This window comes from Sciurus vulgaris, assembly GCF_902686455.1.
Source record: "Sciurus vulgaris genome assembly, chromosome: 11".
In the NCBI taxonomy this organism is placed as follows: Eukaryota; Metazoa; Chordata; class Mammalia; order Rodentia; family Sciuridae; genus Sciurus; species Sciurus vulgaris.
Window position 1 is genome coordinate 52868008 of NC_136472.1, and position 18351 is coordinate 52886358.

Below are 18351 nucleotides of genomic sequence, written 5' to 3' on the forward strand. Positions count from 1 at the left end.
CGTTTAAAGACAGAGAATAGCGGGGCAAAAAATGCGAGTGCAAACAATCCAGGCACAGGCTCGGGCCTCGGTGTCCCCTTTTGCAAAATGAGGGCTTAGGACAGAGTGTCTCCTAACCCCACAGTTACTGTAGAACTCTACAATGTATCAGGCTGATACCGCCCGAGGCTCAGAGACCGAAAAAAGAGGAAAAAGAGAGGGAAGGCAACAGGAAAAGAAAGAAGCGGGTATAGGGCTGTGAGAAGGAAAACGCGGTACGCCAGGGACAGGCTTGGCGGGTTTTCAGCGTCACTCCTCCTTCTCCCACACCTGAGTTCTCACGGGCACCAAGGCCCGCGCCCACCGAGTTTTGGTACCAGTAGCCACCCTTCTCCCTCTGCACACCAGGTTCTGGAAGCTGTGGAATAGATGCTGGGCAGCACAACAATGCATGCCTAAAATGAAAGGGGGAATAATCCCGACTAGCTCCGGAGGGCAGGTAAGCAGATCCCAGGCTGGGCAGTGGATGAGATAGTCCCAGTCTGGGGATCACAGAGTGCCCGCGTCTCAGCCCGCACATATTGGGCAGGCCAAATTTCATTCACCAATTTTAGCAAGGGTAAGGGGTGTATGGCAAAAAAAAAAAAAAAAAAAAAAAAAGGAAAAGAAAAGAAAAGAAAGAAAAGAAAAAAAAGTTGCAGAACTTTCTCCCCAACTCGTCGTAGAGGCAGGACTAGAGGGCGGTACCTGCACCCTGATTCGCGGGCGGCTGGTGTGGAGAGGCTCCGATTGGCGCGCGGGGCCCGGGGCCGGGAAGAGCGGGCTGCGTGGGGGAGGGGAGCGGCCCTCCCAGCCCGCGGGATCCGCTCGCGCCGGGAGCGGGTTAATTTCAAATCCGGGGTTTGACTGCTCCAGGACGGTCACACTCTCTCTGCCCGCCCGCCGACCGGCCAGCCCTGGTCCAGGCGCTTCCCTCCCGCACCCACCTCGGAGCGGCGGAAAGACTGACAGACCGCCAGACACGCGGACTCCCAGGCCTGGGCGGGGAAAGGGTGCGGAGGAGTCCCCGCTCAGCCCCTGCCGGCTCCAACTGTGAGGTGGACTGACAGGTCAGCGGGACGCAAAGGGACACGGCACTGGGCCTGCCCGCACCCGGACCGGGCTTCGGCGGGCGGCGGCGGCGGCCGTTTCCCGCCTCCCGCTCTGCCGGGGGCCGTGGAGGGAGGAGCTGAGCTCCCGCGCAGAGGGGCGGGGGATGAGCGAGGGGGAGGGGCGGGGATGCCGCGGTTCCGGGCGCGGGTTTGCCCGCGCTGAAGCCCCGCGCAGCTAAGGGGCGGTGCCGACCACGGTCCGACTTTCCGCGCCAAATTTTTAAATCGAAGGCGGAAGGTCCGGCCCCGCCCCTGGTGCCGTCAGCCAATCGTAGGCCCGCAGCTGTCCCTCTGATTGGACGGGAGTCGTTGCCCTGGAAACCAAGAGGATGCGGTCCGGGAACTGCCGGGCAGGCGGCGGGCGGGGCGGCCTCCAGGGGAGGTGCTGTTGGCCTGCAGGAGGGGGAAGTACTTCGGGCGCCGAGCGGGTGGCTGGCAGGACGACTATACCTGGTGGCTTTACTGAGCAAAAGCAGCTTTCCTTGATGGAGTCGAGCATCGTGGCGTGAACCGGCCACCTGAAGAGCGAATACATAGAACTCTGTATCTTTAAGGAAATCTATTAAAAAGAAAAAAAAAATCTTAACCAGAAGGCGTTGTTTAAATGCCCAGCAGTACCCTTAGAGCTTAGGTACTGAATTTGGAAGTTTCTTATCGCAGCTCCCCAAGACTTCACTGCTGAGCATGTGCATGTGTGTGCAAGGGGAGAAATTCGAGCATCTAGATGCAGACGCGTGTCCAGAGACTTGGGTTCTTGTGTGCTCAGCCGGAACCTGGGCTCGTGCGCTCAGTCCGGAGCCCTGATCTGTGGACAGGTGGGTGCTTGCTACAGTGAACTTGCCGCCGTAGAATGCCTTCTCTAAAGATGGGAAAGGGCTGTCACTGGGAATTTTGTGGGTTAATTAAAATCTCATGATAGAAGATGGGTTTTACGAAGGAATTTATTGATGTTGGGAGTTGTCCACCCAGTGGTAGGGCTATCTCTTCTGGAGATCGGGAATAAAATATAAATCCAGTTTGACATTTTTCATTAGTCTTTGTTTCCTCAGCCTCTTGTGTCCCCGAAGGTGAAGGAATTTTTAGCAAATCTATGAGTGCATAATTTCTCTAATTTTTTTCTATTTCCTTTTTTTCTTGAAGGATATTAAAAATTTTAGTAGAATTGATTGGACTACTTGAACCATCACGATTTGGGGAGGAACTCCAGATTTTTCATTTTAAAAGAAACACTAAATGTTTGAGAAATTAACTGAATGGAGAACGAAAAGGTACTTTGTAGCTTGGGCATTCACCGTTGCAGTTTTAAATGAAGTATCATCCTAATTTAACTCTAATTTTTCATTCTCCTCTGTCTTACGACCTTACCCTTTTTTTTTGCAAAGGTTAGCCTTTGCAAAAACTCAGAAGGAAATTTTAATTTTTGAAGAAGGGTAGGGTTGCCCAGAATAAAAGTAATCTTTCTATTTTAATGGCTTTATGGAAGTTGCAGGGAGACAGAAAAGACATTTTGAAGACTAAAATAAAATTTGTTAGTTCTTTATATTTCTGAGGATTCTTAAGCAGTTAGAATTCAGAAAGGATATTTGACATGATTTGATATTGGATTTGTTTTTAAGATAATATTCTACCCATTGTCAGCTTCTTTATCAGGGTTCAAAATTCTGTTCATGCGTAAATATTTTGGAAAATTACAGAGGAATTGTCAGTGGAAGTATCCTGACTTGTATCCAGCTACTGATAGGTTAAACAAGTGAACTGAAACTTTACTAAAAGCTTTAAATATTAGTTAAATAAGAGAATTACTATTGTTCCTGATAGTGTGAAGCAAAGAGCAGCAGTCTTTAGCAAAACTCTATCTGTATGTCAGTACCTCCTGGGTGCACATGCTAGCAAGGAGCCCCCATCATACTAACTGCCATGTGGGAGCACCATACATGGAGTGAGAAGGTCCAGATTCTACTGCTGTGTGTAACCTCCTTCAGCCTTGTGTCCTCTTCTGCTAAATAGGAATGCAAGATTCAGCAAAGATACATATGGAATAGCACTTGATAAATCCTTAGGTGTCACAGACATGTAAAATAGTACCTTCCATAGTCCTAAAGTTTATTGAGGAATTAGTAGTTCTCCCTATTCTTTCATGTATTGCTATTTCAAGTATTTTCTTTAAAATAGATATAGATAGGAGTGATGTGTGAAGTCCCTGGTGTCTGAAAGTGGAAGGAACAGTCTCCACTACTCTTATTTGTGAACTGCCATATTTTCTACATCTGTAAAGAGGCAGGGGTAGATATTCACAGAGCTGAATATTTCTGGTCAAAAGACTTGCACTTAGGCACTCTGGATTTCCTAGATTCTCTGGATTTCTGACCATACACTAGCCCTCACCTTTGTCTTCTTGGCTCTTTTCCATGTCAGTGATGTTTAATCATCATGCAGCAACCACTGTAGCCATTAGGCTAGATGGAAATTGGTTTCTGCCTTGGAGGCTTTTACTTATTACAGTGTCAGAGTAAAGGTTGCTTCTAGGATTTGGGATTATTTAAAATTAACAGTTCTGTTAGGGAAAGATGAGTAGAGGATATATGGGAACTCTCTAAACTACCTTTGCAACCCTTCTCTAAATCTAAGATTATTTCAAAATGGAGTTAAAAAGTTGTAAGTTCTAATCAGATTTTTTTGTTTTTGTTTTTGTTTTTTTATTCTTCAAACATAAGATGAAAACATTTCCATGCTTTTTGCAAACACGAAAGTGGGAAATTACAACAGACAGTAGCTGTGAAATAAACTTCGATTAATCAACTTCGATTTCATTAGTTTTTTTCCTTATCAATATTCTATTCATTGTATTCTTTTTAGAGTCAAAAGCTATCTGATAAATCCCATTTTACAATGGATTTAACTATTTACTTTTTTTGAACTAGGAAAATCTCTTTTTTGAGCCACATAAAAGGGGACTGATGAAAACACCCCTCAAAGAATCCACGAAGGTGAATATAGCGCTGGCAGAGATCCAGCCTGACTTTGGCCCTTTAACCACGCCCACCAAGCCCAAGGAAGTCTCCCAGGGAGAGCCATGGACACCAACAGCCAATCTGAAAATGCTCATCAGTGCTGTGAGCCCTGAGATCCGGGACAGAGATCAGAAAAGGGGATTGTTTGACAACCGAAATGGATTACCTGAGGCCAAAGACTGTTTACATGTAGGTTTTCGGAGGACTGGTAGAGACTGGGGATTAATGTAGGGGTTTGGATTCGCTGCGGAAGTGCTGAAATAGAAAGACTATTCTTAGGCTGTTCACAGTTACTCTCAGAGTATCAGAAAGGTTTGAACCCCATAAAGCACTGAGAATTGTGAACCTTCAAGTGATTTTTATTTCATTATTCTCTTTTAGACTTGTCAAATATTCTACTGACTTCCCCACTTTTTTTTCTAACCCAAACTTTGCAACTGTCCAAGCTAACCATATGTATAAGTGTTAATGGTCATAAAACACAGATACCCTTAATAAATCTGTCAAACATTACTTCATAATGAGATATTGTTTACTTTTCCTTTCATAGGAACACTTATCTGGAGATGAATATGAGAAATCCCAACCAAGTCGAAAAGAGAAAAGTTTAGGATTGTTGTGCCATAAGTTCTTAGCACGATATCCTGACTATCCCAACCCTGCTGTGAATAATGACATCTGTCTTGATGAAGTAGCAGAAGAACTTAGTAAGTATGCAAAGAGTTTACTGAAATGGTTAATAATTAAAAAACTGTATGGACTTAACTCCTGGAAATGCGTGATTACATAGCCAGTGTTTGCAATGGACACAAACAAGGCAATAGGGAAATTTTAAGTCTCCAGAGTCCTCTTATTTTAAGAATAAAGATGAATAGTTTCTAATTTCAGTGAACCTTAAAAGCAGGTAGGTTATCTCTGAAGCTTTACAGGAAGGCAGCATTGTTTTGTGACTTATTTCGAAAACAGCTACAACTCTGAACTTTTGCCTTGGCCCTTTCCTAGAAGGGCAGTTCCTGTGAGTGGGACCCTGCCATTAGTTTGAGGATTATTGAGTTTTCAGAATATTTTGTGTTTGGCAAGAGTTACTGTGTTACCCTTTTGCTTTACTCTTCATACCTGAAGCTAGTTACAGCTAAAAAAGGGTCTGCGGCAAATATAGGATACCTTTGCAGTCATGTAAATATCTTAAATCTAAAACTTGAAGAGGTATCCTATGCAAATACTGTATTTTAATATAGAGCTATCATTCCATGAAGAAAATATTGCTCTTCTAATACATGTTTATAAATAGCACATTTTATATATTAATGAATATGTCTAGCTGGGTAGTGTGTGCTCTTTAATTCAGCAGACATCTATTGATTAGCTATTGTGTGCCAGGCAACATTGTAGGAACTTGAGATACATCAGTGACCGAAAAAGGGCAAAGTCCATTCTGTGAGGAGCCTACATTCTAATGGGGCAATAGATACTGAGCAAAGAGCTTAACAGGTAAGTAATGATAGTGTGTGTTAGAAGGTAATACAAAAAAGAAAATCTAGGACAAGGTAAAAGGATCAGGTGTTGTGGGTGTGTGCTTTGCAATTTTAAATTAAGTGGTCAGGTCAGGCTAATTGAGAAGGTGGTATCTGAGCCAGAACTTGAAAGAAGACAGGCAGGGAGCTATGAGGACATCAGGGAAAAGGGGTTCCAAGCAGAAGGAACACCTCAGGACAGGCCCGCAGGCCAGGACTTATCCCACAGGTCCCAGGAACAGAAAGAGGCCACTAGGGGGCACTTCTTGAAATAGAGTTTTATTAAGCCCTTTTCCGGAAAAACTAGATTTCATCAAATATTTGAACTTAAATCAATACTAAAAGTAAATTTCATGGTAAAAAGAGAATCCTAACATTGCAGAATACTGAAAAATCAAGTTAACTAGATATATGGGAGTCACAGAATTACTCATGTTACATAGTTAATGATAACTGGAATGTAGCCAAAATTAGACCCAAAAAAGAATATACATTCCTGATTTTTATGTGAATTTTTTCAAAACGCACGTCATGGTTTTTCACTTTTCCGAAATCTCAGTACTTTGCATCTATCACATGATTATTATAGGCTGTGTGTATGGGGGGCGGTGAGTAAGGGTGATAGAATGAGCTATAAAGTGTGGGATTTAGAGTATTAGAGACTTACAGTTTTGCCATTTCCCGGCTGTTATTTGGAGTGAACTACTTAACTGGTCTGAGCCTCGTCATTAAAGTACAAAGATATAATAATATCTACCTCACAGGTTAAGGCAAATATTTTCCTGGAGCTGTATGGTACATTTTAGGCCCTCAATAGTTGTTGCCTTCCTAACTTGTATTAACTTATTTGTACCCTGTGAGAACAGGGACATGTCTTTCTCACCTTCGCGCTGTTTGTTGAGTGTATGTGCCTCTGGTAAATAAAATTATATTATCCAGAACCTTCTGACAAAAAAAAAAAAAAATAAGAAGGAGAAATCATTCTTCAGTTCTAAACCCATTGTAAAACTATGATCCTAATAACACACAATTGTGCATTCTTTGTAGATGTTGAGCGTCGACGAATTTATGACATCGTGAATGTCCTAGAGAGTTTGCACATGGTGAGCCGCCTCGCCAAAAACAGGTACACATGGCACGGGCGACATAACCTCAACAAAACCCTTGGTACTCTCAAGAGTGTCGGGGAAGAGAATAAGTATGCTGAGCAGATTATGATGATCAAAAAGAAAGAGTATGAACAAGAGTTTGACTTTATCAAGAGTTACAGTATAGAGGATCATATCATCAAATCAAACACTGGCCAAAATGGACACCCGGACATGTGTTTTGTTGAACTCCCTGGAGTGGAATTTCGGGCAGGTGAGAGATGGTACTGAAAACCCCAGGCTGCATGGCACTTCTTGTGGGTCTCAAGAAAAGACCCCATGGAGAACACTGCTCTAAATTAGCTACTGCAGCTTTGAATGTTAAAATACTGCAGTTGTCAGCTGGATGATCAGGTGGTGGTATTTTTAGCCTTGCTACTTTAGAAGTCACTTGTCCCTTCATGAATTTTAATTCTCTAATCCTCATCCTTCTCCAAAGCTTCTGTAAACAGCCGCAAAGACAAGTCCTTAAGAGTGATGAGCCAGAAATTTGTGATGCTGTTTCTGGTGTCAACGCCTCAGATAGTAAGCCTAGAAATTGCTGCCAAGATTTTAATTGGGGAGGACCATGTGGAAGATTTGGATAAAAGCAAGTTTAAAAGTAAGTGTCATGACTACCATGGAATTTTGGACCTATTCATACAGTCTGTTATCAACTGATTTCCAAATGTATTGGGCACATACTGTCTAGTTATACTTCAAAATTTTCACTTCTCTCCAGGACCTATGATAGTACTGCTTAAGTTAAACTGAAGGGTTCAAAGATATATATATATATATATATATATATATAAAACTATTCTTATTTGTCTGACACTTCGGCTTCATCTGATACTATAACATTGTTCCCATTTTACATAAGTAGAATCTGTACTGTCTGAGGTCTAAATGAGCAATGATTTGTAAAGTAGAACCAGATCCTAGATCTCTGGTTTTTCCACTGATGCTGATATATGAGGGTATAAATAGCTTAGAAAATTGTCCCCTGAAGTGACCTGCAACATGGATGGCATTTGAAAGAAGGATTTTAGTTAGATTATCTGCTGTCAGTTGGAAAGGGACCACAGATTGGGTTCTTAACATAGAGCTCTGCCTTCATTGCTATGAAAAACTTTGCAGAGACTTACATATGGAGAAAGAGTCGCGAGAAGGTATGGAAAGAAGTGGTGAGCAGATGGGGAGGTGTCTGCATGCCTTTCTCTGTTTGGGGCTAGCCTGGATGTGGGCCACTCTGTATGGGACCCGGCTGTTTGGTAGGGAAGAACTGCCCCCAAGTAACCACAGAGGCAGTGTTGATTGCATGAGAGTTCCCACACAGAGACAGCTTCCCATTCTGTAAAGTCGTCCTAGTCCTATTCAGACATTCTCAGATTGATACTGTATAAAGGCCAAATTAAGTAGAGAATAGAGGTGATAATGCTGGCAATTGGCTTGGGAGACCTACAGTTTGAGAAAACATGTCCTGATGGTACTGATGGGTTGCCTGCTTTTTCTGAATCACCTGATGGTTTTCAGCTCTCTTATTTCACTGGTTAGTCACAGCTTTGGAAGCTATTCCAGGAACTCAGATGTGTAATTTGCTGAATCTCCAGGGAATTCAGAACCTTCTGGCATGACTGTGAAAGAGAATCAATTTGCAATTTTTTTATACTATCAAGATGGAAGTGGGGCTGGGGTTGTGGCTCAGTGGTAGAGCACTTGCCTAGCACATGTGAGATACTGGGTTCAATTCTCAGCACCACATATAAATAAATGAGTAAAATAAAGTTCTATCACCATCTAAAAAATACTTTAAAAAAAAAGATGGAAGTGAACACAAAAGAGTTTTTGTAACAAAACTTTTTAAGATACATGAGGTTTGTAGAATTAATAAATCTGTGCTTTACATATAAGGACAACCTAAAAATTTACAAATTTTGTTGGGGTGCAGAATTTTCCATGCTTAGGCTATTAAATAAGTCTTGTTATTAATTATCACATGCAGAAAAGCAATACAAAACATTCATCACTGATGCTTTATTTTCATTTGTTCATAAAATTCTTAGAAGATCCCTAGGATTGGTGATTTTTTCATAAGTAGGGTGATCTCATCAAGTCATTTTTCCTTTTGCAACTTGTGCTGTTGTCATTTCAAAATTCAGGACCAGCAATAACTGTCTTTTAAATATTCGAAACGACTCTTTTGTTTTAATTAAAGCAGTATCACTAGAATAACTTAAAAGGAGTTAGATGTTTCTGTCTGACATTGATGGTTGGTATAGCTCCTAAAATATGCATGAATTTCTTATGAAGCAAAATCCTTTGATCTTTCATTATTCTATTAAGTGGCATATATACTTTATTTTTTTCCAGCAAAAATTAGAAGATTGTATGATATAGCTAATGTTCTGAGTAGCCTGGATCTTATCAAGAAAGTTCATGTTACAGAGGAAAGAGGTCGAAAACCAGCTTTTAAGTGGACAGGCCCAGAAATCAGTCCAAATACCAGTGGTATGTATTTTTCTTTCATTCTTTGTTTCTTTTTTGGTTTAATGTACATCTAGATGGATTCTCCCTTCCTCTTTCTACCCATACTCCACATGAAAAGGACATAAATAAATGGTTCAAAAAAACAAGGATGAGTACCAGTGTAGAAAGTTGGCTACTAGTTCCATCAACCTGAGGTCCATAACCACACTCCCCACTGTGTATAGGAAGTAGAATTTATGTGTGAAATGATTTCACAAATTTAAGGCATCACTGAGCATACATACTACTGTTGTGTATGCTGCTCAGTGACCACAAGAAGTCTTGTGCATCAAGAATATGAAATTAGTTTATTCTTGTTTCAAGATAGAAATTCTAGTTCTTCTCTCAACTCTGTGAAGCTTACATTTTGCATTCCACCAAAGATCCTCATCCACAACCACTGGGCCTTGAGACCTTGTTTGAGGTTCTAACAGGAAGCACAGCTACTCATATGCCCTTGACTGAAGAATGGTCCTCCTCTATCAGGGAAGGTTGTCCTCTTTGACCAAGCATGCAGCATCAGAAGGGATGCACGTGAGGGAGGAAGGGGACACCCACCTAGCCACCAGATCAGCCTCATCAACCCTAGCAATGAATGGGATGAAAGATGTCACAGCCAAATCACCCTCACATCCCAGAACCACTGGAAAATAGCAGGAACATGGACCATGAAAGGAGAGGGAGACTTAGGTTGTATCCCAGCTCTGCCACTCAATAGCTATGTGGCTTCAGGCAAATTGCTTCTCGAAGACTCAGTTTCCTGTGAAATGGGAGGAACATTGACTTTGTAGGATTCTTATAATTTTGGATGTGATCTCAAGGAGAGATATTGTGGTGCAAAAATTTGGAATAAAGGCTCTGGGGCCACACTGTCCAGAAGAGTCAATGCCAGCTGAGAGACCTGGAGTCATGGGTTAAAATCTGTGTCCATGCTCTGATCTCTGACAGGGATGCATTTCCTTAAAATACCTGTCTCCTGGAGCTTGTGTGAGGATCACTGTATTTCATGAGCTTGAACACATCACTGATTATAAGATGCACACTTTTTCAATAATGTAATCAATAATGATTACATGAAAGCACACCACTTGTTATAAGGTACAGTCTCGAGATCTACAAGTTCCACATCCACAGATTCAACAACTATTGGTTGAAAATATTCAAAAAAACCTTTTTTTTTTTTGTCTGTACTGAACATGTAGAGATGGTTTATTTATAATTATCTCACAAACAACATAGGAAATTCATACCAAATTACTGCACCAAATATAGTACAGTAATATAGTATAACAACTATTTACATAGCATTGTATATTGTATCAGATAAGTAATCTAGAGATGATGGAAAATATCCAGGAGGATGTGCACAGATTATATGCAAAATCTATGGCATTTTATGTAAGGGACTTGAGCATCCTTAGATTTGAGTGTTGAAGAGGGATTCTGGAAACAATACCCCTGGGACACTGAGGAAGGGCTGTACAGTGTGATTTCACCAATACACCATGGAACACAGTTGGTGTTCTATAAGTGTTACCACCTTTATTTCATATCAATAAAGCCAAACCACCTGTATTTTAATACGCTGACCTTTCCATTTCAGGCTCCAGCCCAGTCATTCCTTTTGCCACCTCTGATTTGGAGGTAAGGCGGTCTGCAAAAGAGAACTGTGCCAAAAACCTCTTTTCCACACGTGGGAAGCCAAACTTTACTCGGCACCCATCTCTCATCAAACTGGTAAAGAGTATAGAGAATGATCGGAGAAAGATAAATTCTGCTCCCAGTAGCCCTGTCAAGACCAACAAAGGTATGTTTTCCATAATGTCAGGACTCTACTAGGAAGAATGTCTTTTCTTTTATCTGATTGTTTTTAGCTTACTTGATCCTTACAATACATGTTAAGAGAATTGTTTCAAGATCCTTATGCCCAACTCTTCTAACTCATAAACCTAACTTATATAGGAATTCATGAATAAAAAGTAATTTGTAGCCAGGCATGGTGGCATATGCCTGTAATCCCAGTGACTCAGGAGGCGGAGGCAGGAGGATCACAAGTTTGAGGATAGACTCAGCACCTTAGTGAGGTCCTAAGCAATTTAGCAAGACCCTGTCTCAAAAATGAAAAAATAAAAAAAGGCTGGGGATGTGGCTCAGTGGTAAGCACCCCTAGGTTAAATCCCTGGTACCCTGGGCTTATTGTTTAATTGCCATGCAACACTGGGGCAGTTTCATATTCCTTTGATTTCAGGGAGATTTCATTTGCCTGAACGTTTATTCTTTAGATTTGCCCACCTTCTCCCCCTTTCTGTTTCATCAGCTGACAGTTCTCAGAATTCTACATCCTTCCCAAGTAAAATGGCTCAGCTCGCGGCTATTTGCAAAATGCAGTTAGAAGAGCAATCAAGGTAGGTTGGCAATGCTCTTTAGTAACAGGATGAATTATTTTTACATTGCATTAATAGAATTGCTTACTTCATGTAGAATAGGCACTTACCTTGGAAACTGGGAAGATAATCATTTCTATATCTCCTACTCAGTCATTACAGGAAATATGACTAGAATCAGAAGTATGGCTTCAACCTCAGACTCAGAGTGGTAGGACATTTAGGAGAAAACATATTTCCATTGTGTCATGTTTTAAATCTTATCTTTTAGTGAACCCAGAAAGAAAGTGAAAGTACAGCTAGCAAGATCTGGGCACAGCAAAACAGGGACCCCTCTGGATACCCCAATGAATGCTGAGCTGGAGCTGACAACACCGTCCCTCATCCAGCCCCTGGGGGTGGTCCCCCTGATCCCTAGCCCGTTGTCACCGGCAGTGCCTGTAATCCTACCTCAGGCCCCTTCAGGCCCATCCTATGCCATCTACTTGCAGCCCACCCAAACCCAAGCCATGACGCCACCCCAAGGGCAGAGCCCAACAGTCTGTCCCACCCACTGCTCTAAAGCTACTGGATCAAAAGACTCCACAGATGCTACCACTGAGGCCACCAATGATGCCACAAAGTCCAGTGCCTCCTCCAGACCTGGAAGCTTGTTGCCAGCACCAGACAGACAAGGAGCAAAGAACCAAAACAGGGAGGCAGTTGGAGAAAAAGGCTCAAAGAGGGCGAGCATGCTCGAGGACAGTGGTTCCAAAAAGAAATTTAAAGAGGACCTAAAAGGACTTGAAAATGTCTCCACAGTAAGTACAACCTCCAATTGTGCTTGAAAATGTTAGGAATTCCCTGGTTGATTAGAGGAGAATTTGGTGGCTTGTGAAATCTATCAGAGCAAAGAGCAGTCTTTCAGAAGACAAGGAACTGTTCCTTAGCGTCCCATAATTCAATTGAGGCCCCAGACAGTTAAGCCCCTGACAGGGATGACGGCAGGGCCATTTTTAACCTTTGGAGGAAGGAATTACTTACTCTCTTTTTAAAGCACCACAGGTGGTTGTCCTTAAGTCCATTTCTCCATCACACACTGGAATGCAAACACCTGTCATGAAGGTCATAAATAATTTACAAGCAGACATAACCCCAAATGGATGGATGCGGAGGGTTCCTCTAACTCTTGCTTTCTGAGTCATTCCCCAATATTTGTTTGATACCATGTAACTGGCATCTGTTACCTAGAAAATAATTTGCACCCCATTTTTACTCTACCTCAAATTTAAACCAACTTTTCTATTTTGTATAAATAGAAAAATCAAACTGATCATGACAAACTGTAGGTATATTAGATGCATTGCTTTCTACTGGTGTTAACATTCTAGATACTTTTTTCCTGGGTGGCGATTAGTGCAAGGAAGAATTAGTATGTATTGAATGCCCACCCACATGACTGACATCATAGGTATTACTTTTACATACATTGTCTCACTATCCCCTCTTAGGACAATTATATATGAAAGACAGTATCATCAAATAAATACCATTAAACATAGAAGCAGAAATTAATCTTTCATTTTGCTCCTGCTGGTAGTTGAAGTTATTTTACTTCTCTACATCTAATTTTTCTTCACCTATAAAGAATTTACTCCACCAATTTTCCTGCTCACCTACTGCGTAGAAAATGCTCTGGATCAAATCTAACCCAGCACCTGCTTTTGGTGGTGGTAGCTCCCGAGCATTTGCCCCATGGTCATATTACAGTTTTTGTGGGATTAAATAAATTTATTACATAATGATATACATAAAAGGGGTTTGTGATTCCTTTAAGACACCACATCAGCTGAAGGGCATTATCTGTAACTATTGTTATTAAGGAAGCTTTAGAGTTTGTCAAATCTTCCCTGAGGATGGCCTCGTGGAAACCATTCAAAACATCTATTATCTCACACACTATCATTTTGCATTTAATGTGCATGCTAGGGGGCAATCACCAGGCTGTCTTAATTCAATTTTCTGGGAGGTCCATAATCTCTTTGGGCCAATGGTTATGATTTAATGGTGGGCTCCCGTTGCTCTCTAAGTTATTCAGGATCAGTGTGTTCAGTGTGTAGCTCCCCTGCTTCTTTTTGTTTCATCTCTGTGACTTCATTTTGAACCATTTCTTTTTAGCATGGAATTAAGAGAAGAAAATGAGAGATTCATGCATTCCTTTGTTCAACAGTTACTGAGAATCTGCAGTTGTGGGGGTGGATGGAAGACAGTGTGCAAATAAGCACACATGTATCAGATAGTGAATGATAAGAATGAGAGAAGGTAAAGTAGACCGAGGTGATAGGAAGCAGGATGAGAGGGCAGCTGTAGGATAGAAGAGATGACGTTCAAATGGAAATATGATAAATTCACTCATTCTACTAAGTTAATAGATCTAATATTTTTTAAAAATAGAACTGCATTTGTAGGTTAAACAATTTTGTAATATAATTTGTTGAAAAATGAATAATAATTATTATGAGCATCCTACAGGCTTGACTGAAGACTTGAAAGAGTTAAACCAGCAATCATAATAACTTGTACCTGAGAGAATATCTAAAGATAATAGCAGTTATATGTAGAAGGCCTAGATCTACCCCTTAAGAATTCTCTAAAGCTGGGGATGTGACTTTGTGGTAAAGCACTTGTCTCACATGTGTGAGTCCCTGGGCTCGATCCCCAGAGTCCTTTCAGGGTACCAAATAGTAATGATTTTTAGTAGTACCAAGCATATAAGAAACAAAATTAAATCTTCTGGTATACTTTTAGTGTAGATTCTGAATTCACTAGTTCCCCAGAAAAAGACCTATTAAGAGCCAGATCAAAGTGTGGTCTGTTGTTTTGACAACAGAAAGAAGAAACATCTGAAGAAAGATAAAAGAAGGCCCCTACTTGTAAGAGCTCCTTTTTAGCTTTCGTCAGCACCAAACACAGTGAGGCTAAAGCAGACTTTTCAGGCAGTTCAGCCACCCACAGAGACTCTCTGTGTTCAGTGAAGTAGGGCGATCTAACAGGCAGAGTGGGAGGTACATGCACCCTGACACACAGGCCTTTTCTATTTGGAGTATTATTACTTTATGACCTGAAGCTTTTGGTCAATGAGGTTTGGGTCTCTAATATGAATTAATCTCTATTCTTTCTTCATCTGTCATTTTTCAACTGGTGTGCTTTAGTTTGCATGTTATAGAAGACTTCTTGGTAACATCTGAGCAAGCAGTACTGCAAGGAAGAACTAGAAAAATGTCTATACTTGCACAGTTCCTTTATTCTAAATCAGGGGTCAGCAAACTTTCTATAAAGGGCTTGACAATAAATTGGTTTCATGGGACATATGGTCTCTTGAACATACTCAACTCTGCCACTATAGCAGGAGGGCAGCCATAAAGACAATAGATAAATGAATTGATGAGGCCATGTTCCAATTAAACTTTCATTACAAAAACAAGAGGGTTGGATATGGCCATAGACCATAGTTTGACCATTCCTTTCTCTGACTTAACATTGCTTAAATTGTTTTTCTGTGGTGACTATTAGTCCTCCTTAACAGCTTACCAAAACCTTAGTTGCCAAATAATCTGGGAAATACTACATGTAGTACACCCCACTTGGAGATTAATAATGCATGCTATCATTAAAGTTTCTTGAAAATTCTCTTTGTTTAATTAAGCATTTCCCAAACATATTTGACCATGAACTAAGTAATGCCTGTTTGGGTCCTCAGGAACTAGGGTTCCTCAGAATATTCTTTGGGAAATATGATTGTACATAATTCAAGAACAGTCAGGTAACGACTCAGCAGTACCAGATGTGGTGTTCACCTGCATTAAACTGGATCCTGGCAGCACTGCACCTTAGCAACAAGTCTGATGGCAGGAGGTAGGATGTCAGTGTGAGGGTGGTGTGCTACGTGAGTCCTGCCCCTAGGCAGGCTCAGGTGGCCTTCAAGAAACAGATGCCAGGTGCTGTGCTGTACACCTGTCATCCCAGCTACTTGCTAAGCAGAGGCCGGAGGATTGCAGGGTCAGGGCCAGCCTGGGCAACTTACCAAGACCCTTTCTCAAAACAAAAACAATTTTGAAGGGGCTTGGAATGCAGTTCAGTGGTAGAGCTCATGCCTAGTTTAATCCCTGGGTTCAATCCCCAGCACTGCAAAAAAGGAAAAAGAAAAAGAAACAGGTTTTATATTATTCAGGACAAGCATGGGAAAGGTGGTAGGGTACCATTCTCTAGCAACAAACCACCAGATATTAACTGGATATAAACAAGAACCAAGGGATATTGACCTGGAAGGCCCTTTTCTTTCTGTAGGATTTGTGTAAGACTAAACCCTTCCTCTTTGTTTTCTAGACCCTGTTTCCATCAGGATACCTAATCCCCCTCACTCAGTGCTCACCCCTGGGGGCAGAATCAATTTTGTCTAGTAAAGAAAACTCAGGTGCACTTTCCCCAAACCACAGGATCTACAGCTCCCCGATCGCAGGTGAGTGTAGGCAAATGACTAGTCAAACTTGAACCAGTCTCAAGTTCACTTATGCCTTGTAAACTTCTCAGACAAATGCCTGTGCTTCTAAGATATCTTCCCGTTTTTCCCCAGGTGTTATTCCAGTGACATCCTCTGAACTCTCTGCTGTTAATTTTCCCTCTTTTCATGTAACACCTTTGAAGCTAATGGTCTCACCAACTTCTGTGGCAGCTGTACCTGTTGGGAATAGCCCGGCTCTCGCTTCGACCCACCCCATTCCCATCCAGAATCCAAGCTCAGCCATTGTGAACTTCACCCTGCAGCACTTGGGACTCATCTCCCCCAGTGTGCAGTTATCTGCCAGCCCTGGGCCTGGAACCAGTACCATTCCTGTGTCCCCAAGAATAGAATCAGTTAGTGTTCTACCAGAAAATGCAGGTTGTCAGCCAGGAAGGACCACCAGTTATGAATCACCAGTTCCAAGCCAGAGCCAACAGAATGGACAATCAGTTGCTATGACAGGGATTCAACAGGTGAGAGTATTTCTGTATAATTTAATTATTCCTTGAATTTGTTTGTTTGTTTTGGTACTAGGAATTCAACCCAGGGGTGCTCTACCACTGAGCTACATCTCCAGTCCTTTGTATTTTTTTATGTTGAGACAGAATTTCACTAGTTGCCCACAGTGGCCTTGAATTTTCAATCCTCCCTCCTTGGCCTCTAGGGATTACAGGTGTGCAACATTGTGACCTTGAGTTAAGTCCCAAACATTTATACCCTAGGAGATTTACTTTTGCTTTCCTTTGGAGAGGGAGAGGATGAGAGAGTAAGGAGTTGAAGGCCTCCCTTCCTTCCAGATCCACAAAGAGGAGCCCATATTATTGTGTTATCATGAGGTTTTTGTCTCCCCTTAGCAAAAATAATTGAGAATATATAAAACTTGTCAAGGCTTCCCTAGCCAATTTTAGGATATGCTTGTTTCCCAACATGTGACATATTCATCCAGTCCAGTCTTTCCTGAGTATGCCTGGGCATATATATCTCTGGGTTTAACTCCTTTCTCCATGTCTCTCTTTCCAATCAGCCCATTCCTGTGACACCCAAAGGGTCACAATTAGTGGCCGAAAGTTTCTTCCGTACCCCTGGTGGACCAACCAAGCCAACCAGCTCATCCTGCATAGATTTTGATGGTGCTAATAAAACATCCTTTGGAGCCCTCTTTGTCCCACAGCGAAAACTGGAAGTCTCAACGGAGGATGTCCACTAATTGACAAATGTTGGCTTAATTTAATTTTCTAAAGAGTTATTTAATAAGAAAAGATGTACACAGACTGTTTTGAAGAACATAATCTGTGAAAATACTGTAAATATGCTGGGGTTTCCTCAATGTCAAAGCAGATACTTGTTTTCTTACTTAAATATACATGCACACAAAACAATATCATTGTGTAATGCCAAGTTCAGCCATCAGTCCTATAAAATAAAAGTCAATGTTGAACTAAGGTATATTAACTTTTGGGGTAGGGAGATTCATTATTTCAGTTGTGCCTATACTATTATGCAAAGTAAATGTATTGAAGTTTACTTCCCTTTGAGTAAATGTTTAATATGCCTAACATGGGCATTTTCTTAAACTTTTTGCACAAAGACAAGGCTGTGTAATGTATAATTTTGTATTTTTACATAGGATGCCTATAGCTCTATTTTTTGTAATTCCTTTAATCCGTTGTTGCAGTATGTCTTTGTAGAGTTTGCAACAATCCTCAATCAAGTCTATGGAAAAATTATTTATAAAATGTATTTTTAATCATAAGTTTTTCAAATTAAAACTTTTCTAAAATGTAGTTAACATTTTCATTTGGCCATCTAGGGCACTGTTGGGGAAAAAAATTAAAATTTATCTCCGAGGTAGATTCTTGATAAGGAGAATATATCCTGCGTTCCTTTTGATATGCAAAGTTCATAGAAAGTTTCTGCTTTCCTCCCCGCTTCCCTCCTGTGACCCTCAATATTGCTTGGAATCCTGAACTTGGCTTTGGAGAAGCTGTTGCTTGGCCAAGGACACCCCACTAAGTCCCATGTCCTTCCCACCTTGCTGGGGGAGATGAGAGAGGAAAGGCTGGAGCTGGGCTACTCCCTTGCCCTGGCATGACCAGCCCCCATCCCAGCCTCCTGC

At 41.5% G+C, this 18351-nt stretch overlaps 1 protein-coding gene across 2 annotated transcripts; it reads left to right on the top strand.

Annotated features, from left to right (window-relative positions):
- The first annotated feature begins 462 nt into the window (after positions 1 to 462).
- On the top strand, positions 463 to 17969 carry E2F8 (E2F transcription factor 8). Of its 2 annotated transcripts, XM_079101832.1 has the most exons (14): positions 463 to 478; positions 934 to 1088; positions 1791 to 2398; positions 4052 to 4330; positions 4692 to 4848; positions 6703 to 7017; positions 7243 to 7404; positions 9156 to 9293; positions 10915 to 11118; positions 11629 to 11716; positions 11967 to 12495; positions 16061 to 16193; positions 16308 to 16708; positions 17260 to 17969. In XM_079101832.1, exons 3-14 carry the CDS (start codon positions 2384 to 2386, stop codon positions 17440 to 17442), a joined length of 2604 nt encoding a protein of 867 aa, XP_078957958.1. In that variant the 5' UTR covers positions 463 to 478; positions 934 to 1088; positions 1791 to 2383; the 3' UTR covers positions 17443 to 17969. The 2 variants fall into 2 exon arrangements, with proteins under 2 accessions (XP_078957958.1, XP_078957957.1); XM_079101831.1 differs by lacking the exon at positions 463 to 478 and having other exon boundaries at positions 772 to 1088.
- Positions 17970 to 18351: the final 382 nt, after the last annotated feature.